The sequence below is a fragment of the Numenius arquata genome, chromosome 14, assembly GCF_964106895.1.
Source record: "Numenius arquata chromosome 14, bNumArq3.hap1.1, whole genome shotgun sequence".
NCBI classification, from domain to species: Eukaryota; Metazoa; Chordata; class Aves; order Charadriiformes; family Scolopacidae; genus Numenius; species Numenius arquata.
Window position 1 is genome coordinate 8,792,214 of NC_133589.1, and position 26,409 is coordinate 8,818,622.

Consider the following 26,409-nt stretch of genomic DNA (forward strand, 5'->3'; position numbering starts at 1 on the left):
CCTTTAAAAAATACCCACAGGGTTATTTTTAAACCTGTTTTTCTGCCAAAAGAATTGTAATATGGAACCATACAGTAAGGATGTATTTCTAGGAGGTACTGGTTTTGATAGCAAAGCGGGAGGGTTATTTTTAACCAGATCTAAAGATCCAATTTACAGCTCAACCCCCAGAAAGAATTGTACCCATGCAGCAGAGAGAGGAGAGAGCTGTAGTGCAGGCTGGAACTGAGCACTTTGGGTTAAAGGAGAGGACAGGCATTTAACCTGGCTAGCATTGTTTTGTTTGGGGTTTTTTGGCTTTTGTATCAGTATTACTTTATACAGCTAAATTTTAGCGTATGCCTCAGAAACACAGTGACTGGTACAGCATTTGATACTACTTCTGCGTTGTTGAAGTGAGATTTTTTCAATTGAGTAAAATATTTGTTGACTTCTGCCCCTTTAATTAGTTTTTACATTATAAAAATGATGAATATAACATAGACTTTTTGTTTGCATGTGTGAAACTTGGCATCATAGGTTTGCTAAAATTTGCTGATGACGTTGGCATGGGAGGCACAAGCGTTCAAACTATTTCACTTGGACAGGGCCAGGGCCCAATAGCAGCAAAAATGATTTATCAGGCTATTACTGATGGAACCTGGGTAGTGTTACAAAACTGCCATCTTGCAACTAGCTGGATGCCTGCTTTGGAAAAAATCTGCGAGGAAGTTATAGTGCCTGAGAATACCAATGATAAATTCAGGTAGGAATTTTAATATTTTGCTTTTTTTAGTGGGAGTATTTTTTGTTTGCTGAAGACACTAGTAAAAAGAAATGAAACTTCTTTTGTGTGAACAACTAAGTATAACATTCATATCATTCATGTGCAGTGATAAAATAAAGATACCTAATTAGGACGTCATCTCTTCTACTTGCCCAATGTAATCTACTTTACGCCTGTGTTTTAGAACAAATTCAGAAGTTACCGCTACAGTTAAGCAAGTAATAAAACTTAGTATTCTGCAGATCAATACTGAGCATTTATCAATATTGATGATTTTTTGATAATGTGCTTTTTAAAATTCTTTTCAGGTTGTGGTTAACTAGTTATCCATCAGAAAAGTTTCCTGTTAGTATCCTCCAGAATGGCATCAAAATGACGAATGAACCTCCAAAAGGAGTCAGAGCTAACCTTCTTCGATCATACCTTAATGACCCCATCTCTGACCCCGTGTTCTTTAGCAGTTGCCAAAAGCCAGAAATATGGCAAAAACTGCTGTTTGGCCTTTGCTTTTTCCATGCTATTGTGCAGGAAAGGAGAAACTTTGGCCCACTGGGTAAGGTCTAGATTCTTTTGCAGGTTGTTTAAAAAAGATTAGTAGTTTTGAAATGCATTATTGAATCCTCTCTGTAAAAAGGCAGTATTGTTGTTAGCAATATTACAGGAGTGTAGTCTGTATTTCACAGAACATAATAAAGTTTAAAAGCTGTTATTTGCCGGGATTCTTGTTCAAGCAAAGCTACTCTTGAAGCTACTAAAAGTATTACCCTGCAGGAGGACTAGAAAGTACCGGTTTTCTAAGTAAATATATTATACAGTAGCTAAATTATAAATATTATAAATATATATATTAAATTATAGCTTACTAAATTCTTAATTTATTACTGTCGTTCTTACTAACCATCAAATCCAGTTCCATTTTAAATTTTCATAATTAGAGATGTGTCCTCTTCAATCCTGCTTTTGTTATTTATGTGTATACTTCATTTTAGCAAAGCTAGTGCATGTGTTTACTTGTGTGAAACAAATGTATGTAGCTGTAGTGTTGTTCATAACACAGCAATGAATAGATATGTATTAGCAAGATTTGTACTTCAGCTTTTTCTATACTCTTGAAATATTTAGAAAACTATATAGAATTTATACATAAAATGTAGAAATGTATGGAATCACAGATTCCCTTTTTATAACTAGATAAAGCTTATACTCACCACTGGTGTACGTGAAATTCTCAGCCTTTCATTCTGACTGAGTCTGTCTTTGTCATAACAGGTTACTGTTATGAAATCCTATGTTTTCACTGAAAGCCACTGTCCTTATTTTAATAGGCAGCTATAAATAAACACTAGATTGCCAGTATGAATATATTAATTTTTTTCTTTTAAAGTAAAAATATAATTTTCGTAAGTGACAAAGAGATCATTTTCAAAAGCAACATCTAACTGCGTATTGTGACCAGCTGCCTGGGGGAAGAAGGGTAGTTGCAGCAATAGACCTATTTTTTGATTTGCACTAGAGGTATAGGTTTTCTGAAGGATTCTCTTATCTGGAGCACACTCCTGTGTAGTTTTTTTTCTTTTTTTTTTTGTACTCTGACTGTCATATACAAACAGCATTTTGTACTCTGAATGTCATATACAAGCAGCATTAATAGATGGGCAAATTGATTAAAAATTAAAATCAATCAATGAATTAAAACTCCTGTTCTTGTTGCCTCCAGATAGTAACAGATTAGCTGAAAGTAGTGAGCAGGTCTGTGTTCTATTTCAGGTAAAATATAATTTTTCAGGAGTGTGTGATACCAAAATGCCTGTGCTTATGTTTTAATTATGAAGAATGATGGTAATAGTGCCTTAGGATATGATATTGTTATGGAGCCATATTCTCCCTTGTGCAATAAACAGCCTGGTAAATTCCAGGGCTGCTTCTAGATACTGTCTGGCAGCTGTTCTGTTCAGCTCTGTAGTAGGGGTATACTACCAATACCATCATTTCCTAAGCGTGGTTATCTGTACAGTGCACCATTCCCCATTGTATCTTTTCTGAATCAAACAGGTTGGAATATTCCATATGAGTTCAACGAATCTGACCTCCGAATCAGTATGCAACAGATCCAGATGTTTCTGAATGACTATGAAGAAATACCATTTGAGGCTCTGACGTACCTAACAGGTACAGGCATTGCACCCTCTAACATGTTGACTTTGCTGGGCACTTTCAGCTGGTACAGTGATAAACTGATGAGTTCTTGACAAATTGAGTGGATTCCATTCAGGTTTACTTTCTTGGCCTTCCACATACAGACAAGTTGGATCTCAGACCCTCAGATGTCATTGCTCTCTTGGCTCATACACAGCTAGAGGAATTACTAATGGTCCAACAAACCTCCTGGTTTTTGTTTCATATATGTCAAATAAAAACGTCATTCTCTGTTTCATTTTGCTGATCGATATGATCTTGACACAGTAAGCATTGGCAGTTTACCAGAGGATGTGATAATACTCATCAGTTTAAAGCAGGTGTTGACCTGTGTAAATAACCTGGTTGCTGTGGCTATTCAGTTCGCTTTCTCAGATAGCTGCTTCTTGGCACCTCCTTTGTCAACCTGATAAACAAAATTCCCGATTTTTGCTAACATTATGAAATATTTATGAAAAAGAATCTTTGGAGTCAGGATTAAAGTAACAACTGTGAGTTTTTAGCTCACAGTTTCTGTACTTCATATCAGTGTAAACCTCCCCTGATTGCTTGCCTGTTAGTTAAATCTCTCCAGACCTTTCTGCACATGGGTATGGCATATTTGTGATCCCTTGTTTTCTACTGTGTGCATACATAATCAGATTAAGTTTGCATGAAAGGAACCATACAAAGATCAGCTATATAGCACTGTTCAGATTTTGACAGCTCTATAAATTCTTACTAATGAGAATTTTAAGCAAAAGAGCTGTCATTTAAAACATGAGATTATTTACTATGGCATGAGTAGCAGTTTCTCAGACCAACTCATAGTGTTCCTTAAACCTTTCATCATCAAGACACACAAATTTGGCCCATAGTTCCAAAGGTGCTAAAGTTCCTCATTTCCATTGAATCAACTGAAGTGCTTTTGAAGATCTGGAGCTTCAGAACTTCCATTTACTGGAGCTATACATTATTGCAAAACAATTTTTATTTGTTCATTAACTTTCAGTTTTTCTTCCTGGTTTTCTTTGTCCTTTCCCAGGGGAATGTAACTATGGAGGTAGAGTAACAGATGATAAAGACAGGCGTCTTCTCCTGTCCCTTCTTTCCATAGTCTATAGCAAGGATATAGAGCAGGACAAGTATATGCTTGCACCTGGAGATGACTACTACATACCATCACATGGACCATATGAGGTGAGAAGATAACAGATATGAATTCTCTCGAAGTTATTGGAAAAAACCTTCTCTGCGCTGTACTTTGATATGCTGAATACAACGAATAGAAAATAAAAACCAGAAGATCACAAAGCCATGCCAGACCAGATCTTATGTATGAAGAATTAACCTGGTACTTAGTATCTAATACACTGTAACGGACATGTAGAGCATCCAATATTCTGATATTTGTTGATGCAAAGAGCCACCCCTGTGCAGGTTTCTGGTACAGTTCTAGAAAGCAAATAGGAGTCAGGCTTCAGGAATTGACAGGGATTCAGGAACTGAATTCTGCACCCTCTTGCACCGACTGTTGCCTTGGAAGCAACAATCAGGATGAGGAGGTGGAATGGCAGGTGTATATACTCAGTTTTCATCCCCTTTTTCCCTTCTAGCAGCTGCATAGAGATAACAAATGTGCTTGAATCCCACCTGTTTGTGTAGCCTGCAGCACAGCATCCTACCCTCTTCTGTGACTCCTAGCAGCCTTCCTTGGATATTTCTAATGTGCATTCCTTTCTTTTACTTTCTCATGCTACTTACGTGAGGGTGGTAAGAACAACTCCTCAGTGAGCCTTTGAACCATTTAAAACTTTTATATTTATCTCTATGGACTGAGTAAGTCAATTCCTGGATGCATTTAACTGGGAACTTATGTGTTTGATTGTAAGTGGGAATGTTCTGTCTCAGATGGGTTTACTGGTCATTTATGAACTGGTATCTAAATGTTTCTTTTACAGTCTTATATTGAATACCTACGAAGTTTACCAATTATAACACACCCTGAAGTGTTTGGACTTCATGAAAATGCAGACATCACCAAGGATAACCAGGAGACTAACCAGCTTTTCAGTGGAGTGCTTCTGACTTTGCCTAGAGAAGCAGGGGGAGGTGGGAAGTCCCCTCAGGTAAGTGGGGAAGAAAGATCAACTTGCGCTCTGGAAAGGCGCCCTTTCTTATCCTGCCCTACGTCTCAGAGTAATCCAGCACCTCTCACCACATGACTACGGCACTGGGAGTAGATCTGAATGTCCCTGTAGAGAAGCAGACAGATTTGGCATAGAAGAACCTTTAAAGATGGAAGATACCCTAATGACTTTGAATTCAAATGGGTTAATATCACACAACTCCACCTGGTTGAGTAGAACATGCAGTTTGAGTCAAAATGTTTCTTTCGTATTTCATGTTTTAAAATAACAGTGAATTGCTTCACTTCAGTCATGAATTCTGCTTAGAGCACAGTTACCAATCACAGTTAGTAAAGCACCTCCAATCACATCCATCTCTAGGCAATTTTAAAGTATGACATTTAATTTCAGTCTACAAATTTCAGTGATGGAGGTTCATACACTGGCCTGACTTCAGCCAGCAGTGGTTGTATGACCATCCCTGCCACTCTCACTAGGGGACATTCTCCCATCAGGCAAGCAACATAAGCCTGTTAGAGGCAAAAGTTGTCCTCCTGGCGATGTCTGTGCTATAATGGCACTTCCAGTCTGTTATTACTCATTGAATGCTTGGGTTTTGAGAGACACTTTTTGTGTCCCCTTGGCTGCTTCAGTTTCTGCCGTCCCAAACTGCTGTAAGTAAAGCTTCTCTCTCTCATATGGTCTTCCCCATGCTGCATACTTTATCTTTTCCTTCCTTGTGGCAGTAGTAGGATTATGCTTGTCTGCTCTGCTCCCTGTTTCCTTAGAAGTTGCCTAAAACCTTTTCCAAAATTAAGCCAAAATTACTAAAAAATTTAAAATTATTGAGAAAGAAAAAGGAGCAAGCAGGCACATGCAGAGACAGACAGACAGGATGATGCACAAAGAGTAAGAGCATGTAAGCATTATTTCTTTAGGACAATGGACTAAAATACCTGGTGGTTATACAGGAAAAATATAATGTCTATAGTGTTCTTTGGAATTTATTGAATAAAAATAGGTGAAAAAAAGGGAAATTCCTCATTCACTGCAGACTTGTGATTTCAGAAAACTGTTGAAGATTTGGCGCAGGACATCCTATCCAAATTGCCAAGTGCCTTTGATATTGAAGAGGTTATGAAGGTATACCCAGTACTTTATGAAGAGTCCATGAATACAGTTCTTAGGCAAGAACTAATTCGATTTAACAGGTATGGCTCAGTGTTTTGTGTAGCACTACTAATACTGAAATATGCTTGTGTTCATCAGTGCAAGCCATTCACAAGCCGTAAACGGTTACAAGCCTTTTACAATACATTGTTCTTAACATGATAGATTCTGCTTTGGGTTAACCTTTTAAAAAGACTTAAAAGCTGCAGCTGAGTTCTTGGAGTGTGAACTTAAATCAGATTTGAGTTTGTTGGGCTGATATAGGGCAGCCTACTTTATTCTTTTTAAGTCATACCCAGGCCCCAATATTCACAGCACACTATGTTAATTAGTGTTACAATCTTTAAAACTCTTGTCACTTGATTTCCCTTGTCTAGAATGGGAATCTTTCATTTCTCTGTGTGTGTTTTTTCTTTGTTTGCTTTTCTGAACTTAAGTAAAAGTTTTGATAACTACAGGGGAGATAAATGTCCTGTCAGAAATTCCTTACCAGTGTTGATCAGCACTTCATTCAATTTGGACTCAGAGGTCTTTGGCCAGATAGTAAGAAGTAAATAATGAGATGACAATTTCTTTGTTTTACCTGAAGGCTTACTGAAGTTATTCGGAGCAGCCTCATTAATTTAGGCAAAGCCATTAAGGGCCAAGTGTTGATGTCATCTGAACTTGAAGATGTTTTCAACAGCATGCTAATGGGAAAAGTACCATCAATGTGGGCTGCCAAATCCTATCCATCACTGAAGCCACTGGGAAGTTATGTGTCTGATCTCCTCTGTCGTTTGGTCTTCTTCCAGGTATGCTAAACTGAGACTGACAGGTCTAAGGACTGATAGATGAAAGCTGAATGATCTGTACTGTCTTCACTCAGCAGTACCCTTATAGCTCCAGACTGTGAACTACTTGCACATACTCATGACAAAATATATACTGCATTAACAGCATTGGAATCAGCTGGGCAATTGCTCAGCAGGGTGAGGTGGGATTATAATCCTTTGGTGCTAATCCAGTGCTGCATTTGGTCGTTTCCATTTTTCTATTTCTAGAAGATGCATTTTACTTTGCATTCATGCCATAATGACTTCCCTGCTCAAAGGACACTGAACCAGGTGTGAGAATCCTTTAGAAACAGTGCATAACAGGCACTATTAAAATTTTATATATGTGATTAAATGTCTTTCAAGTTTAATAAAAAGTGGCACCACTTCCACACGCTTTCTGTATGAGCTATTTTATTCTTTACTCACTCTTCCCTTACTTCCCTTGCATTCGTAGCACTCTCTTTAATTTACTTAAAATTTCAGATGTAGCTTAAATAGCTGAGGTACTGAGATGTAGTGAAACCCCATACAAGTCAGAGGAGGAGAAAGCTAGAGAGAAGTCTTGAAAGGTTTATATGAGCAGCAGTTTCCTGTTTGCTGGCTCAGAGTACTCTATGAGCTTCTTTTGACTCCAAATGGCTTAGAGTAGCATGGGGACATTCTGCCCTTGCCTTGTTTTTCCTACTGCCTTTGTGATATCCAACAAGGATACTGGCCCAAGATCTCCTTGTCTGGCATCTTTGTACTGCAGTGATTTCCTCTACTAGGATCTGATGTGTTGGCTGTAGTGAGTGCCCTCGCAGTCATCGGTGAAGATACTATGTAAGAAAATTTGGCCTTTTTCATGTTAGGAGATCGATGTTTACAACACTGTAAAACAGGGCATATTGATAAAAGTGTCCAAATTCAGTCATTTTTCTTCTTTTTGCTGGCTAGTACCTAGAATTACCAAAATATGCTTATGCTACTTTCTGAAATTTCTTTCTCAGTAGCACTGAGTTCTGGTTGTATCAGAAGGAGTGATTATTTTTGTTGTCGTCATAAATAACTGCCCTCTGTGAGTTATTGTCTCTGAAAAATATAGAACTAATGGTAGTATCCACAGGGTCCCATCAAGGTTGAGATCTCATTGTGCTGTTTGAGTGTATCTGAAAAGACATCCCATTTCTGGTGAATTGGAATAGTGAAGCCACAGAATGTATTTTTTTCTTACGTTTGTTTTTTCTCTCCATATTCAGGATTGGGTCATCAATGGGCTGCCCACAGTTTTTTGGCTCTCGGGATTCTTCTTCACTCAGTCTTTTTTGACTGGTGTTCTACAAAACTATGCCAGAAAATACACCATCCCAATTGACCATATTGGATTTGAATTTGAGGTAAGAAAATGCAGAGGAATCTTGTTTTTCTTGAACAGCTTGAAACATGTTAAGGGACAGCAAGGAATAGAGTTTTCAAATGAAAAGAAATTTTATTTAAAGGAGTAATTTGAGACTATCAGATACAGGATTTAATATACTCCAGATAAAAATGAAATCAAGCAATGGTTTAATCATTCCAGGTGATGAAGCAGGAGCACACGATGGAGAAAATGCCAGAAGATGGGGCTTATGTGAGAGGCCTTTTTTTGGAAGGTGCACGATGGGATAGAGAATCCTTGGTAATTGGAGAATCACTTCCAAAAATCCTTTATGATTCTTTGCCCATAATTTGGCTGAAACCTGGAGAAAGTTCTAAGTTTCTTCATATGAACATCTATTCATGCCCTGTATACAAGACAAGTGCAAGAAGAGGCGTCTTATCCACTACTGGCCACTCAACCAACTATGTTCTCTCGATTGAACTCCCTTCAGACAAGCCCCAGAAACACTGGATAAATCGAGGTGTGGCAGCACTATGCCAGTTAGATGACTGAGAGAATGTAAGTCAAAACACTCGCATATTGTTATTAAAAGATATACTTTACTCCCCAATGGCTGCATTTTTTTTTTATATCGGGATTTCCTGCTGACTTCAAAGCAGCTCTCGATTTCCTTTGTTTTTTAGCCATTATCAGCCACTGAGCAAGAGTGAGCGAAAATAGAACACTGCAAACAGAAGCTTATTTTAAAGGCCTGGTCTTTATCTTGCAATAGATCAGAGTGAACAGAATTCCCATCAAACTGTGTGCCACCCACATCATTACAATTCATCTGAAATCCTTATATTACCACCTAGCTGCTATCATAGGGCTTTTTTTTTTTTTTAAATGAAATTGGGCCCAAAGTGTTTTGCTACTGATTTTAATGGGAATCGAATCCACAACTCTTGCAAATAAGACTCTGTGGATTTTCCTACCACTTCTGTGTCCCAGGAGTATGTAGAGGAAGGAGATGAGAATAGTCCGTTTTCAACATGTGAAACCAGTTCTTAACTGGACTGAACTGCCAGAGCTGTATTATAAAAGTACAGTAACTGACACTACTTGAGGATGTGCCTCAGAATTTCCATGGAAAACTTCTAGACAGCACATGCATTGGGAGCCTGCCATTTCTCAGAGCAGTATGCTTGTCTCATCATTTTTTAACTTTTTTTTTTTCTATTTCAGTATTATTTACCTACATATCCCAGGTGCCTGATAAATGGAGCCGTTTCCTTTCTCCCATAGTCTCATTTTACTTCCACATCTTGCCCTCTTGCATGTTGGACTAATAACCACCTGAAATTTTGTACTTGTTTAAGCCCTTTCATCATAAAAGCTCAAAGTAGCTTGCAAACATTAATTAAAAATAAAATAGCGTGCACATCTTCAAAGAGCTGTGCAGTCATTAGCTAATCCCCACAGCACACCAAGAAGGTAGTAAAGATGGATCATTAGACTTGTGTACATGGTACAAGAGAAGCACAGAGATCAAGGCAAACATTTTAAAAAAAAGCCCTCTGAATAAACATCTGCTAATTTGGGGTCTTGTGTTTTTTTTCATTGCCCAAATTGCAGCATTTTAACGATTTGCTTGAGGACTCACAAAGTCAGAGATGCAGCTATAATCCAGCAATTTCCGGTATCCTGCCACAATCATTAAATGATGCTGCTACAACTCATTAAAACATACGGTTCTTGTCATAGGATTTATCTGCTGTGTTGTGCTTAGCTGTTATAGGTGAAAACAGCGTTCATTATTGTTTTATTAAGCTCTGGTTTGGTTGAGGTAGATATTCATAAGACAGTAACTTTTAAGAATGGTAACATAGAGGTAAGTGAGAAGCGTTACAGGTGTGTACATTGCTGCTCTGCACAAAGGTATGCACAGGTAATTAGTAGAGTATCTTCATATCCCATATTCGATGCCTCATAAACAGGAGAGTGTGCAGGCATTCGATGCATCGTTATTGTTACCTGGTGACTAGGGCAAAGATGTTAGGCCAGGACACTTAACCGATACTTGTTTTAATGAAGGGGACAGAGGTGTGCAGGTGTTTCCATTTACTGATACAAAGAAAGTACTCTTAACAAATTAGACTAAATGATATTTTTCATCTCTAGTAAAAATAAAATTTATGAATGTTACAACAGTCACCCACATTGACTGCAATTTTTGAGAAGAGAATCATGTTTCAGAAGTTCTGTAAATAAATTAAGATTAAATAAAATTGGTCCTTTAAAAACATAGTTGTTTCTGAGGCTTCATAAGAGTAACACAGATACTTTCTACTTTTCGTATCATTAAAATTAACTGAAATTTAGTACATATTTAAATGCTGCATCTAATTGTTGTGGTTATCCCATCAACAATTCAGATCACTAATTAGGTCACTGTGGCATCAGAGATAACAAGTTAGCCAAGAGCCTCCTCTTACAGGTGCTTTGCTGGACCAGGGCAGAGGCTGGACCTGGCTTTGGATCCTTCGCTGGGGCTGAGTCAGTTCAGTCGCTGCTCTCAAAAGGATCTTTCTATTTAGATGTGAGATTATGCATGTGACAGGTGACAGCTTACCTGGCACTGCTGAGGCTCTGCTGAAAGGGAAGCTGGGGCAAAAATAGAGTAATCATTCTTAAAGCACTAAAATGAAGAAAAGTTGAAATTTGAGGATTGAGTTTTTTCACCCTTCTTCAGATAATGCCAGTGTTGCAAACACAGTCCTCTAAATTAAGCCATTTTAAATCAAAAGCCAGATTCACTAGTATATGCTAGCTAAATTACATTTTATGGAGATAAATTACTTTTAAACTGTTGGAAAATACTGTGGGATAGCTTGCCACATGGGTTTCTTGTTAATGCCTTTTTGTGAACAAACAGTAATGGATAGTTTATTAAATGACACAGTTGTGGTTCTCGTGAATATATAGTGGCTTTGCTACTGCATTGTGTGCAAGGTCCTTGTTACTGTGCTGATTTTCTAAATTCTTCTCCTGTATAATGTTTAGATTTGAGATTACAGCATCTCTTAAAATGTAATTAAAGATGTATTTCAAGCTTTTGTAGACGTGACCAAAATACATAGATAAGAGAGAAATCTATAAAAGAGAGGTTGTGCATCTGGTGGTTGCCATGTCCCCCTTCGCCAGGGATCAGGCACGGCTGAGTTCTGTAGTTGATGATTACTGAAATCCGTGATTTCCTGGGCTGTCCTTACTATTAGAGAAAAAGTAATGGAATTTACTGTTGAGGGATATCTGTCTTAGAGATATTTTTCTGTGGTTCTTTGAAATGACCTTCCCAACCTGATTTCCTGAGCATTGTCTAGACCTTCCTGAAGAATGATAAGCTGGCAGAACATGAGAATTCACAGCCTTTCTTGGCTCAGATGCATTAAAAAAAAAAAAAAGGCAAAAGGCAACTCAACTGTTAGTTGGACATGATAAAAATTTGAAGAATTTTTGGAAAATGAACTACCTTGTAACAGTAATATTAGAATTCTTGGCTTTACAGGTTTAGCATTTCCATTTCTTAATTATAAGATCTCATTAACAAACCACAAAAACCACCTGTAATTACTGTAAATCATAGATTCGGCCTTGCTAATAACTCAAAGCAGATGGGAAAAAATGCAGTATACAGGCATTACGGAGCAAGAGATGTTTTTTCCTTAGAAATAGCAGAGGCAGATTTTCAGCTAGGGATGCTGTACGACAGATACGGTTTGTACATTTTCTTAGGAGATGGAAACCTTTCTCATGTTATCTGTACAAAAATCCATTTCAGAAACAGAAAGTACTATCTCCGTTGATTTTAGCACTGCTAAAATCTGTTAAAGGCTGTTAAAGGGAAAATTATACAATGAAAAAGCAAAAGACAATACAAAAGCCCCAAACTCTACTTATGAGTTCCTATAAGCTAGAATGCTTTGCCTAATAGGATTAGAAAAATCAGTGAAAGGGCAGGTCTCTCCTGTAATTAGCATTCTTGAAAATGAATTTATAGTATGATGAAATAAGTGACCTTTTTGTCTGTGGATAAAAGATGGATGGAACTGATGCAATTTCTGATGGATACATAGTAGGGCCCCAAGAGAGTACCTTATTTTCTCCACATCTAAAAGTTATCACAAGAACAAACTTATAGGTATTAGTAGGAAGATAGATCAGATAACCTAATCCGTCTTAACCTGTTTCAGTTCCGTGACACTTCCCTTGGCACAGACTGGGTCACTGCTGCAACTTCGTGAGTGTTTCCTCATCCCTGGACAACACCGAGGGGGTACATTCAGGAAGCAGGTGCTGAGTTCGTCTTTTTAAATGATTGTGTGCTTGCTAATGTGAGTGTTAAATTTGGGTTCATAAGTGCACAAACCCTCAAGAACTCAGAGGTGTTTTAGGATAACATCTTTTTGCAAGTAAAATTAACGTGTAGGAATGACACATTGCATCATCGTTGGGATATTTCTTGAAAGAAGTTATACGGTCCTTGGAATTTAATACAATGAGTAGCAGTTGAGATGTCTGCCTACCCGGTACACTGAGTTGCAGATGAAATTTTTTTATGAAACTCCCTCAAAATGGTAGTTTGACCTCCAAAAACAAAGGACTCTCTTTAAGGCAGATTCTCTTGTCCATACAGAGTTTAACTTAAGCTGTGAAAGAAGGATTTTACTCTCTAAACTTGACAAAAGAGCCGATCTAATCCTTCCTTTAGCTGAACAGCCTCAAGTTTTAACAAATTTCAGTCTTTGCCTTTTGGTGCTGGAAAGTAATGAGGGTCAGGCACTAGTTAATAATTTCTCAAACACTTACTTTGAAAAATTAATGGGCATTTAAAGCATCTCAATGTGATGCTGTTACTGCAGTTCAACTTACTTGCTTTTCAGTTAAGCAAGTGGATACTCATTTGAGTTACTTAGGGCTATTTGAGCCTTTTTAGAATTGCATATTTATATTTCCCTTCAGAAATAAACTCATGTTGTTATTTCAATTTGATATAAATCTTCTACAGTTTTAGAGATGTTATTTTGAAATAATTTACATCCTATGGTGTGTGCTGAGGAAAGAGTTGTGACTATAACACAGACAGTAAATTTAGACTGCTTATTTACATAGCTGTTTATTCACCAGATGAGTCACAGCATCAGTACCTTCATTAGCCACATGAATTTTAACAATTAAAAAGATTCAAATGATAGTTAAATGATGAAGAATGAGACTAAGCTTCCATTCAAAATCCTTGTCTCTACACATTTTGGTTTGGCTCAGTTGAGACATCTCTACGCTGGTGTATCAGAATGAGGATAGGAAAAGACTGTGTTTGGACTTCTTTCAATGGAGGATTAAGCAATCTATAATCATGTTATTTTTACTGTCTTTATTCCATCTCCCTTTTCCTAGGCTACAGTAGTTTTGTGTCTTCCTGGCAGCAGTAAATTTGCAAAGCTCCCACTGACAGGCAGAACAATGGCATTTTACATGTTACTTCCTACACGAGGCATTCCCAGGAAATAATTACATGGGAATAGATACCTTTGGGGACTGAAGCCATAAAGGGTAGTGAGAAATTGGGCTAGCCAGTACCTGTCATGCTGACTCGGTCTTCTCATTGTTTCCTTGTACTTTCTCATCAGCTTGTATTTTTTTCACTCTTACAAGTACATTCTTGGGGGAGGAACTGTCATTCTGTTCTGCACAAGACCAGTTTTAACTTATTTTTAAGGTAGACAAGAATATTCTTTGCCATTGTCTATTAGGGCTTGGAGAGCTCAGAAAAATTAGACATCATTTGTTTTGCTGACTTTAATAGGAAATAATATACACTGCATTTTTAAAATTTGATTTTTGCCATTAACTTTTGGCTGAAATAGGTCACTGCTTATACCCTCTGTCCTTAAAGCAGCTGTGGGCTGTGCTTATGTAGTCTCCCCATACAGTCTGCCTCCTGTCCGCTGCTTGGTCTCATCGGTACTTCGAGCCTGAAGGACAGAAGGCTCAGAATCACAGAATCACATGGGGTTGGAAGGGACCTCTGGAGATCATCTAGTCCAACCCCCCCTGCCAAAGCAGGTCTACCCAGAGCAGGTTGCACAGGAACATATGCAGGTGGGTTTTGAATGTCTCCAGAGAAGGAGGCTCCACTAACTTTCCTGAAGAAAATTTGTAAACAGCCAGTGAGGAGGGAATTAATTTCATTTCACTTCCATTCATGAAACATCTGCAAAACAGAAATACTCCTCAGATTTAAGATACTGAAGAGACAGTTGTAGATACATTATGGACAGAACCCAAACTTTATTAAAGAAAGTAAGAGTTAAAACCTAACACTAAAATCATTGTTGAGAAAGCCAGTGTGCTGATTATGTTGAAAAGGTAACCATGTAAAAATGCACAGTGAAGACACCCAGAGCATCTTAAGCTTGCTCCCATAGTGATACCCTGAAGGGAGAGTTTTCAGTCACTCCATACATGGGAACCTCAGGAACCCAACAGTGGAATTATTTACTCTGAGTTGTGTAATGGAATTCCAAACTTTGCATTTCACATCCACACCCTCTCCAAAAGAAGAGGGGGGGGAAGCTGACATAGGGGCTCTAGGCTACTCCTCTGCAGTTTGCAAAAAGGAAAAAGTGGTGGCATTTCTGACGTCTGTTTGCTACTGTCCGTTTAGAAACAATACTTCACCATAAGGATACCGTGAAACCGGAACATTTCTCCAGGCACAACATGCAGAGCAGGGACAGGAGAGGAAGGAGTGTAGCTGTAAGATGCAGTCACTGTATTCCCACTTGCATTCAGAAACTCTGGAAGCGCTCTGTCTGCTTGATTCTCCTGAACTTTCTTGAGTTTTTTGCTGACCCTTACACAAGACACTGCCTTGAATTACAACTGCGCATATATAATCTTCAAACCACCAGAGAGCCCTGCTATAGATTGAGCTTGAAAACCTGCTGCAATTTGTCCTGATGTCAAAGTAATCTTCGTATCACACCTCACTCCTTGAAAAGTGTTACTTTTATTGAAGAGTCAGTGGTAGAAACGTAATAAATATTAGACCAACCTTATCCATCACATGCAATGTTATCACTTAGCTTTTTGGCCTCAGGATATTTGTGAGCAAGTGACCAAACCGGCTTCATTCACAGTTGTGCACACAAATCACCTGGATTACAGTCCACGGCTTAAATGATGTGATTACACATCAGAGCTTAAATGATGGGTTATGAAACTTCATCATGGGATTTCAGGTAGATTGGCTTAGAAATCTTCCTTAACTTTTCCTGGTGACGCAACGTTCGGCCTTGTTTATGGGCAAGACCCATAGGAGGCAGATGGATCTGGAAAACAAAATCCCACCAGTTAGGTGCAAATTGAGAAGCTACAAGGAAAAGAAGGCATATATACAGACTAGGTTTCACTGAATTTTAAATAATTTTGCCGTATTCTGGAGAGGGCAACTGTACCATCTCAGACCAGGTTATTAGATTTCTAGGAGGAGCATTCTCTGAGGAGTGATTACTGGTGTAACTTTCAGCCCCTAAATGTTGTGTTTATTAAAATCCTATATATTTTAGGCTTTAGTAACCTTGTTTTGTAGCTTGATATCAGACTGTAAGGATAAAATACTTGTTGAAATAGGACTGCTGACAATGTTCCAGAACAGTAAGACCTAGAAAACCCTAAAAATTCCTGAGTAGATGTGTGCTTTATTCATACCTATCTAATAAGTCACAAAATAATCCCAAACTGTATATATTGAAAGACTGCCTTCTTATTGTCGTGATTACATATACCATATTAAAATGATCAATCAATGTCATTGACTCCATAAGCAGAAGGAGCAATAGGTGACGGGCTCTTCCTTTGACTGACAAAGTCTTTATATTTCATAAGAGTGTTAGTGGGAGTCATGCAGCTGTATCCCCCCATAGTGATTGAAAACTGTAGGTGTTAGCAGTCAGATGTTATTGTTGCTGAAGCCGTCATCCTGTGAGAGAGCTGTTTAGGTGCAAATAGTAGTAAAAGCACTGACTAAAGCAGCGATAGAGATTTCTAGAATCTGAAAAATAACCATCATCCAGTTTGTCTGAGAGAGCTGATCTAGGACTGATCCTTTGGGATTCTGAAGCCATTGCAGAGCATACATTTTAAGCCCATTTCTAGGAATGCTGCTTGCCAGATGTGCATTATTATTCTGTATACTGGAGAAAAAGAAAAAGCTAATAGTGACCATGTTCTAGGCAAGATCTGATGAAGATACAATTTAATTTTGACCATGACCGCCTTCATAATGAAATTATAGATGTGAAAATGTAAATTAGAGGAAGTCTCTATGGGAGGCAGCATAAAGTACTACAGACAGAAGTGACTGGGCAGTAAGGAAACTCTATTGAATGGTACAATAGAAGACATCACTGCAACTTCCAGTATCTTGATAATCTTGGACATGTTTTTCTCCAGGAACGGAGGAAAAGAAGCAGCAACATAGGCAGGAGTTTTATAAGACCTGATCTATGACTGAGAGAACAGTTACCATTAATGTAGGTTATGAAAATTATTGTATCTATGGCAGATTGTCTGGTTTGAATATTTTTATTCTCTCATGTGATTTCCATTACAATCTTTTTCTACATAGTATGATTCATTGGTCAGTCAAGACTCCCTAAATATTTCCAGGCTTTGGGAGTTTAGCTCATGCAACTCCGTTTAGGCTTTGACTCCTTATTTTGAGAAGAAATTGGCCAATTTAAACAAGATAGATGGAGAACATTTCAATACACATTTGGCTTACTTAGCTCTGATTTAGCATAGCATTTAAACATCGGCTTATCTAAAAATGCAGTGCAGTGGAAATGATGGGAACTTAGGGTTTTATTATCCTGTGAGAGCTAAGTGGGTATAGTTGAAGACTTTGTGACGAGATTTATACTCACAGGTCTCGGGTAGGGGATGTTATAGTGAAGTCCAATTTCTATTCTTGCCTCGCATTCTTCTATACACTGCTTAATCAGCTTTGGATCCGTTACCTAAGATCATACAAACAATTGCTTTGTAAAAGCAATTAACAACTGGAAGCTCAAGCATAAGTGATGCACAGCCACATGACTTTCCTTAGCTTTTTTTGGCAATCCCAAGGATCCAATGATTGTTATTTTCACATCCATAAAAGGTAACATTAGTATTTGCCTTGACTCAACAATTCTGGGCTTGATGGCGCTGGATATTAAGGCCCAGAGACTGTCGCAACTGAGGCTATAGAAAGAGGTTTTTACCCAAACATGGTATTTGCTCTGTAAAAAGACAACACACAAATAAACTACTAATATATCCATGAAAAAAACCACACTCACCCATTCGTCACTCTGCAAGGTAGCTAGAGGAGAAAGAGAAGAGACTCCTTGGTCTACATTCTGTTATCATCCTACCCAGAAACTCCCTTTGAAGTCAGAAATGTGGTGTAAATTGTGACTTAAATGCATTTTTTGATTTTTGCATTACCTGAGTTTAGTCCCAGACCAAAATGGAATATAAGTAAGTATTGTGATCTTGAATTACAAGAAGGACCTTTGATTACCATGGAGTCTGTATCGCCCCTTTCAAAGGGGTTTGAAATTTCTTCCTTAAGAAAAAAATGAAAGTGCTTCTTTTAAAAGAAGTGCCAATAATTATGGCTTTGAAAAGAAAAAAAAAGAAGTGCAGGAAGCTCCTGAGCTCTGTTTGCCATTGCATGGGTAATCATACACTTAGCGAGCTTTCTAAAAGATCAAAAGCTGCTTCAATTACACAGGCAGTATCTTTGGAATTTAATTTTTTCTTGGCATTTTTTTAGTGAAAGCTCTAGACCTTTTAGACTTCTACAGTAGTTAATGAAGAGCTGAAATGGTTTGAATTTTCTTGTTACTATTTCAGGGGTGAAATTTAAACTATAACCCAAATACACCAGCATTAAAGGTGAATGAAATTTTGGGAAAACAACTCTTACATTCATATCTTAGCATCCAATCATTGTGACAGTGCAAAGAGCAAGAGGACAATCAATCCAAGAGGACAAACAATCAGTTTGAGAAATTCAAAACTCTAAGGCCACTCACGTTTTTGTTTTTTCGGAATAATGCTTTAGCTTCATTTTTAATGTACTCTTTCTCTTTAATAGTTTCTTCTATCTGTCCTGATGCTGATTGCCATTTTTTGGCTATTCGGAATATCTTGCGGTACAGGCCAAGAACTTCTTGTCGAGTAACTGGTGTCATCTAAAAAAAAAACAACACAAACCCCCAAACATATGTATGAATATTTGAGCAATATAGTTTTTCCCACAACTGAATTAGTTTAAAAATATTTCCACCATCTAAAAATACACCAAGCTCTTTGAAAAAAAAAAAAAAAAAAAGAAATAGCTGTAAGCAATAATTAGCTGTTGAAAGCTGAAGACCCAGTCCAGCAAAGTATTTAAACTGGTACTTAAATCTGTCTCCATTCAAACAGCTTGAGCTCTTGCTCGAAGTGAAGCACTTGCTTTAGTGCTCTGCTGAATCACAAGCCTGGTACACGAATGCCTGGGTTGTGTTTCACTGCTGTTTTGCAACAGACATTGGGCAAGTCACCGAAACTCTGAGCATCCCCCATCCTGTGAAATTGTCGTACCAATACTGACTCTATCTTTGCAAAGCATCTTGAAGTCCGTGAGTAAAATACATGATAAAACCACCACGATATTGCTGAAAACCAGTATAGGTTTCAGAGGCTGAAAAGCTTATTTGTGATACCACTACAGTATGTAGTAATGATTCAGCTGGAGTTTGATGTGATGAAGAGGTGATGAAAGCTATTTTGTCTAAGCACTGCAGGAGAGGCAGACGAACTGTGGATTTGGGAAAGTCCTGAATATCTTGATTTTCAGAGAGCTGTGTACCTGCTGAGCCTACTGAATCAGGCTCCAGGTGCGATAAGAATCTTTGTCAGAAACCAAGAATGAAATCCTATTCTCATTCTATGTAAATGGTATTTTATCGTGTAAGCGGTGCCGCTATTTCATGTCAGACTGCAAATATCCCTGAGACCAATCCACTAGCGGAATAACAGCACTTGTGACATGGATTAAGATTCGCAGAAACAATGACTTCTGCTTTAGGGACACCACAGCTGTCGAAGGTACCTTTACTGTCCAGAAGGAAGATGCAGCAGCACTGCAAGGCAAGTATATGGATGATGAGGAGCAAGTGTCAGGACACCATCTAACTGTCTTGGCATCCATTTGCCAACCTTGCTGTGGCTGAATCTACCCTGAAATCAGACCCGTGCACTGGGAATGGCTCCTCCGGAGTGCAGTTTGAAGCCGGGCAGTTCAGACAGCCCCAGCTGCCCTCTGCAGGGAGCACCCTCTCCTCACTGACAGGGGAAAAGCTGCTTCCTAACACATCCCCCCAAACGACTCCGGAATGTTGGGCAGTGTGGCCGTCCCTCACCTCCTTGCAGTCTGGGACAGTTCCTGTTACTGTGGAGATGTTTACAATTACCTAAAGGGTGGGTTGAAGGATGATGGAGCCGGACTCTTTTCAGTGGTTTCCAGCGATAGGATGAGGGGCAACGGGCACAAGCTGGAACATAGGAAGTTCCATTTAAATATGAGGAAGAACTTCTTTCTGGTGAGGGTGACAGAGCCCTGGAACAGGCTGCCCAGGGAGGGCGTGGAGTCCCCTTCTCTGGAGATTTTCAAGACCCGCCTGGATGCAGTCCTGAGTTACGTGCTCTGGGCAACCCTGCTTTAGCAGGGGAGTTGGACTAGATGATCTCTAGAGGTCCCTTCCAACTCTGACAATTCCGTGATTCCGTGAGTAGGAGAGGGTTTTGCACCAAAGTCTTCTCAGGCCACACGGTTCTCGAGCGGCTGCCTCCGGCCCAGCAGCTGAGCTCCGCTAATACAGTCCTGCTGTGCCTACAGGCAGTCGCACCGTCTTTTCCTCACCCAAGTCCAAGTTACAGATGCTAACCTGAAGACAGGATGTGTCCCATAGCTCTTTTTGCTAAAAAATCCCAAACTATTAAATCCTAGTCTTTTTTGTCTTAACCATTGCTATGATCTAAAGACTTTTTGTTGTTTCGTGAACTCTATTAGGGATCTTAATTACAGACATAAAACTGATTTTCTCTGATTCTTAAGAGAGAACATTTTTATTTTGCTATTTGTATTTTAAAATGTTTAACCAATCATATATTTCCCCCCTAGATATAAAAATGATTCTTCCTACCCAGCAGAAAGAATTTCCAATAAATGTTTATGGTATTTCCAGGAAACAAATATCTACAATAAATCATCTAGGTAGTCCAGCTGGTCAAACACTTTGGAATAAATGCTTCACTTTATCCACTCTACAGCTCCATTTCAGGCAATAAAATTAGTCATACACAAAGCTACACATGTACGTGTATCTGAAAAGTCATTGCTTCCCTCTGTTGAGTGCGTATTTTGTACAGAAAATAAACAGCTCAGTTACAAGGTCTGACCTAGCACAAGCTGAGTCCCAAATCACGTCCTCACCTCGAGCCCCTCCTGGCCTCACCCCTCTGCTTTTATTTGAAGGTGTCACCTCTGGTGGAGCTGGTAATGCTCTTTGTTCCCCACTGACAGCTAATAAAAGGTAGTACTGCACCAAACGCTTTCAGCTTAGGTTTTCACAAAATCCATAAAGAAAATAAGAGGAATAATGTCAGAGGGAAAAAATGTTTAAAATACAGGTTTAAATTCTGATTTACATATTGGACAATTTCCAAAGCCCCAACTTGGGACAGTGCCCTTTTCTCACACCTGTTGCTTTTGGATTTTAAACATGACAAGAATCCGTTTATAAAGATTTTGTTTAAAAAGTTTAGAACCAACAATTTTTTTTCCCCGCTAGTTGCTTTCCCTCCCCCACCTGGAACTTATTTTTTCTTTCTTTAATTTCTGTGTTGGAATTGATAGAGAACAGTGTAGCCCCTCATCTAGGTATGGGCTGCACCTTTGCATTATTGCTCTCCTTCCCACATACGCTATATGACGTTAAAGGCATTAAGCAGCTCTTCATATATACTCAGCAGCCAGCTGCTCCCATGGATCATTTTAGTCAATAATTTCTAACATTACAGACCTGCTCATAAACCGTTTCTGCAAAGATACATAAATGAAGGTTTGAGGAGCCCTTCAATGACAGAGGACCCCGTCTATCACGGGAAAGGATGAGAGCAAATAGGACAAAATTCAAAGCCTGGGTCAGATTCTGCTCTGAGTGGGAGCGTAAATAGGGAATAATTCCACCAAGAGCAAAATTACTTCCAACTTAAAATGCTGTAAATGAGTTTGGAGTTTTTTCCTTTGGCATAAACAGAGCCCACACCGACAGAAATGTAAGTGACGGTACAAGTCATGTATCAGGTGTAATTTCATCAAGTGACACTACTTGTATTAGTTTTGTGGGTGTGCAAAATGATTCTGAGTGGGACAGAAAGGAAGATAAGAGAGGCTTTCATGTCCTTGTAGTTACTCATCTTGCAACTTACATCTTTGGCATTTAAATCATAATTATATTTCACATCTCTGGAATGCTAAGTGGATGTTACACCACTTTTCCCACTAACACTCATCTTGTGGTAGTCACACCCATTGTTTAACTTCTACCACCCTTCATTTCATTGCAGAATGCAGCCCACAGAGGTTAACCACAGGCAGATTTGTCAAAAAGTACAGGGCTATTATATTAGCTGAGCAAATTTCAGGTGTTTACTGCAACAAAACAACCCGGGGAGAGGTCAAAGGTAGGTCTGCACGCACAAACGCATCAATGGGGAAAGCGGGAGGTTGCAGGCTGGTTTGGAGCTGATTGTTAGAATGAAGCCTTTGGAGGGAAGCCAAGCATCGCCTTCCAAAGAAGGGTTTGCTGGGTGCCGTGGCAGAGCTCTGACGACGCAGGGGTGTATCATCCCTTTGATCTACATGCAAACCCGTATTATCAACATGCAGATCAAGCACATGAAATATCCCATTGTATCCAAACTTGCAAAGGAGGCCTGAGCAGTTTGCGAGTTACTGCATGATGAAGACGCACACTTTTTTCATTGTTAATTAAAACAAATAATCCTTTAAACTATGAAATATAATAACAAGTTTTTCTTTCAGGAAACAATTACACATTCCTTTGGATTTTTAGATGGTTGACACAAAAATTCAATAATCTGAATAATCAGTGAAACAGCAGTCGTCTTTTGCTATTTGTGGGTCTGTTTAGAATTTAAAGTTTATATAAGAATAAGAAACCTGTCAACTGCACTGTAAAGTGACCCCAATAGTGCAGAGAAGGCAAAGTTATGACAGAGGGAAGCTGCACGGAAAATGACTGTATATGAGCAGCTAAATTACAGCTGCTTCCCAGCGCGGGATGCTTGGCTAAGAATGTGTGTCCAGCTCTCTCCTCCTCCTGCACGGCTCCTCTGCTGAAGCTGTAAGTCTATTTTATTTCATCCTTTCTTTTCAAGTCAAGCATTAGCTACTCGCTTTAAGGATAAAATCTACCAGTAGCGAGTACATAGAGGACTTTAGGAAACAAAGGCTGAAAGTGATAGCCCATGGGGGAAAAAAAGGATATTTTAAAACAATAGATCTCTTCTTTTACATCCCAGCTAACTAGGGCATGCATTAGTAACACACACTTGGTGCTGATGCTGAAACCATATTTGCTCAGGGGAGGAGATGGTGGGGAACAGAACTCTGCGTGAAATAATTTGAAAAAGCGGCTTTGAACTTCTCAGATGTAAAATGTTTTATTTAGAAGCAACAACTTCTATTTGACAGCTGCTTTGCTACTGGCAAGGAGTCCTAAAGACACAATGGCAAACCGCTGGGCTGATTGCCTTCTGAATCAAGCTACGATCACATTTCTGTTAGGGAAATAAATGACGATTCAGAAGCACAGCGTATCAACATTATAGTATGGAACATCATCAGCTTCAGCCTGTATGACAATCTATATCTCATATTTTCAAATGCACTCTTTGGCTAACACTTATTTAAAGAGATGCCAACAACTGAGCATATCTGGCTTTTTTTTTTTTAAGAGCTAAATTATACCACTTAGCTAAAGAGTGACCCGCAGTCTCTCTCCTGCTGCTAATGCAAGAGATAATCAATCATTCCTTTCACAGCTACCCACAGCAACTAGAGGTCAGTAATCTATATTCATCTTTCGTGCAAGTCTGCCAAAATGAGTCTGCGGTTCTTAAGGCACCAATGAATTTGGTCTATCATTCCCTTGAGGGACAACAACTGAAACAATGAGTTCCTGTGGCACAGGGAGAAGAGGTCACAGATTCCTGTCACAGCTGGGCAGGTCACATGCCTTCCAGTGATACAAAATTTCAAAATCTAGTTTCCACAAAAGTAACTTTATCTTCTCTTACTCAAATTAATGACTTAGTGGCCTGTGGCAGCTAGTACACTGCAAACATCGACCACATGTGGCTGCAGAACGTACCTACCAAAGTGAAAACTTCTCTTGATTTTCATTCTTGATTGAACACTCACACCTATTTTTTTTAAGATTCAGCCAAAACCAAATTATAGCAAAACTTCAATCACAGCGAAAATATTAAATCTCCATATGGTGAAAAACAAACTAAAATGAAAGATCATATTCTTCCATAACGGTGTTACATCCTCATTTCTACCAATGACTCAGGCCTTTACAAGACATTTCCAGCAAGCATTAATTTGACTCCAAGTATTTCTGTTCCCATCTACAAGCTGCAATCATAAATCTATGCAGATATGGTGAAAAAGAACCAAGTTACTGAATCAAGTTATTCAATAGTGATATTTGAAAGCAAGGTGACGTTCACATGGTTTTAGATTTTGTCAAGCCAGCATCTTTCTGCTGGCAAACTGAAGTGCTCTGAAACACGGATCAGCACCTCAGAACCAGCCTCTCTAATCTTTGTACTTATGCTCTTCATCAGCTGGGATGAGAACTCTGCCATTCTGTTCCCACCTCGGATTTCTGACTGAACTTGGATCTCTTTTAAGCTTTCATTTACATGTGGAGTGGTCTTTTGATCAGAAAAAGGAAACTTCATGCAAAGAGAATATAATTAAATAGTAAAAGCAAGGACTTGGATTTTATCACTGGTTTTCCTATGTAATTTCAAATAAGTGAAACTGCAGAAAATTAGGATTCTACAACATTCTCTTCATTTGAATAAATGAAAGTGGAAACCCTTAACTAGTCCCTTTTGAACACAGAGTTTTCATCTTCTGAGGTGGTCGAGGCATTATCTGGTTTTAGTAGAACATACAGACTCTTGCTCTGGGAGTGCCTCCTGAGCCGTGGTAGCCTCAGGAAGAACAGAAATGCTGACTTAAGACAGTGTAGAGAGGGAGGAGAGGAAACAAAAAAAATTGCTTTACGTATTAGCTTTTTCCTGAAAAGCACACAGTGTCCAGGTAAACTCTAACGCAATATGAACTTGTGTCTAGTTTTGTGCAACTCTGTTGTTCAGGCTTTCACACATTTAGAACCATTTTCTCCTCCTTCGTGTTTAGTTGTCTATTGAGTCACAAGAGAAAGAGGTTTTAATTCAGTGCAACAAATTTAGTAGGGAAAATGAAGTCTCCGCTATCCGTGGATGGCCTTACTTATAGAAGCATAAAGAAATACAACAACGTGGACACAAAACCCAGTATGGATTTATGCACCTTATTCATACCTTGGCTTTGAGCCAAATGCAACTGAATGCATGAATAGAAGTATTTCCCAGCATTGGAACCACTCCCAAAGTGGAGAACAGGTATAAATATTAATGCTAGCAGAGAAACAATCCTCCCTACCCCCTCTCTTACTTTGTTCTGTGGGTCATTTAATAAAACTCCTTTCATGAACCCTCTGCTTCAGTTTCCAAATGCTTCAGTCCCAGGACATTGATAGATACGATTTTCAGTCACAATGCGAGAACTACAGCAGGATGTATTTTGAAAAAAAGATTCGCTTTTTGGAAATCAAGTGTATGAATCCCATCCAAATTCAGGCGTTTTGCCACCACGGCCTCAGGCAGTGCTTGCACTAGACTCTCCTGCATGGCGTACGGATCGGTCTTTGGGGCCTCCTGCCTCCCCAACAGCACAAGGGCGGCGGAACACAGGGCCGGGGGAAGGGCCGCTCTGTCTGTCCCAGAGTCCTCTCGAGGTGTCTGTGGGGAGAGGTCCCTCAGGCCTGGTGGTGACAGGACGGAAGGTCACCCTCCTGACACAAGCTCCAGGTCAGCAGCAACTGCAGGCCCAGGTGAGAGGTTCAGGACTCATTACACACAGGACCTTCTCCACACCACCCGGGCGCGGGGCCATCCCCCAGCCATTCCTGCAGCCACTGCTGTCATCAGGCAGGCATGGGGACTGGCTGGGCAGCCCTATGGGTGGACACAGCGGTGGCTATGGCAGACAACGGCCCTGTGAGCGGACGTGGGGCGGCTGTGGGGCTTGGCAATCCTTCGCACCCCACGGGGCTGGTGCCGGCACTAAGATGGCGCTGGCCGCTCCCCTACCCTTGCCCGAAGCCGCCCGGCCGCCAGGGGGCGCTGTAAGCGCGGGCGCCCTTCTGCCCCCTGGCGGCCGGGGCGGCACTGCCCCCGCAGCCGGGCGGAACCAAGGCGTGAAGCAGGGGAGAGGGGGTTGGCCAACCCCCCCCCAACCTTCAGCCTCTCCCTCCCCTCCGCCTTCCCCGCACGTCGGCTTGTCCGCCCTCCACCCCCTCGCTTTACCTCCTGTAAGGAGCGCGCCGGGACCCCGCTCCCCGCCTCCGCGCCGCGGTTCCGCCCTGCTAAGCCCCGTCCCCCCGCTCCGGTGGGCGAGGGAGGCGGCGGCCCGTTGCTTTCCCCTGCCCTCACCGTGCGTGCGGCGTCGGGCACGTCGCTTACGTCACGGCGCAGCGCCACGCC

At 39.9% G+C, this 26,409-nt stretch overlaps 2 protein-coding genes across 2 annotated transcripts in view; one reads left to right on the forward strand and one right to left on the reverse strand.

The window, feature by feature from the left end:
* DNAH3 (dynein axonemal heavy chain 3) overlaps positions 1-8,970 on the forward strand; it is a 60,550-nt gene extending 51,580 nt beyond the window's left edge. The window contains exons 53-61 of the mRNA XM_074158748.1: positions 520-745; positions 1,075-1,319; positions 2,819-2,935; positions 3,987-4,141; positions 4,903-5,070; positions 6,139-6,281; positions 6,830-7,034; positions 8,297-8,434; positions 8,617-8,970. Of these exons, the coding sequence (XP_074014849.1) occupies positions 520-745; positions 1,075-1,319; positions 2,819-2,935; positions 3,987-4,141; positions 4,903-5,070; positions 6,139-6,281; positions 6,830-7,034; positions 8,297-8,434; positions 8,617-8,970 (1,751 nt within the window). The remainder of the gene's footprint in view (positions 1-519; positions 746-1,074; positions 1,320-2,818; positions 2,936-3,986; positions 4,142-4,902; positions 5,071-6,138; positions 6,282-6,829; positions 7,035-8,296; positions 8,435-8,616) is intronic.
* Positions 8,971-13,555: 4,585 nt separating this feature from the next.
* On the reverse strand, positions 13,556-26,387 carry LYRM1 (LYR motif containing 1). Its single transcript, XM_074158622.1, has 4 exons — positions 26,233-26,387; positions 18,546-18,704; positions 17,388-17,480; positions 13,556-15,791 (listed from the first exon to the last, which is right to left on the reverse strand). The coding sequence occupies exons 2-4, from the start codon at positions 18,702-18,704 to the stop codon at positions 15,675-15,677; spliced, it is 369 nt and encodes a 122-aa protein (XP_074014723.1). The 5' UTR covers positions 26,233-26,387; the 3' UTR covers positions 13,556-15,674.
* Positions 26,388-26,409: the final 22 nt, after the last annotated feature.

Bases quoted from the DNA above. Each gene is read 5' to 3' on its own strand.
- LYRM1 (XM_074158622.1), bottom strand. From the start codon at position 18,704: ATGACACCAGTTACTCGACAAGAAGTTCTTGGCCTGTACCGCAAGATA. The intron at 17,481-18,545 runs GTGAGTGGCCTT...GTATGATCTTAG, and splicing joins TATTCCGAAAAAACAAAAAC to GTAACGGATCCAAAGCTGAT. The intron at 15,792-17,387 runs GTGAGTATAAAT...TTTGTTTTCCAG, and splicing joins ACATCCCCTACCCGAGACCT to ATCCATCTGCCTCCTATGGG.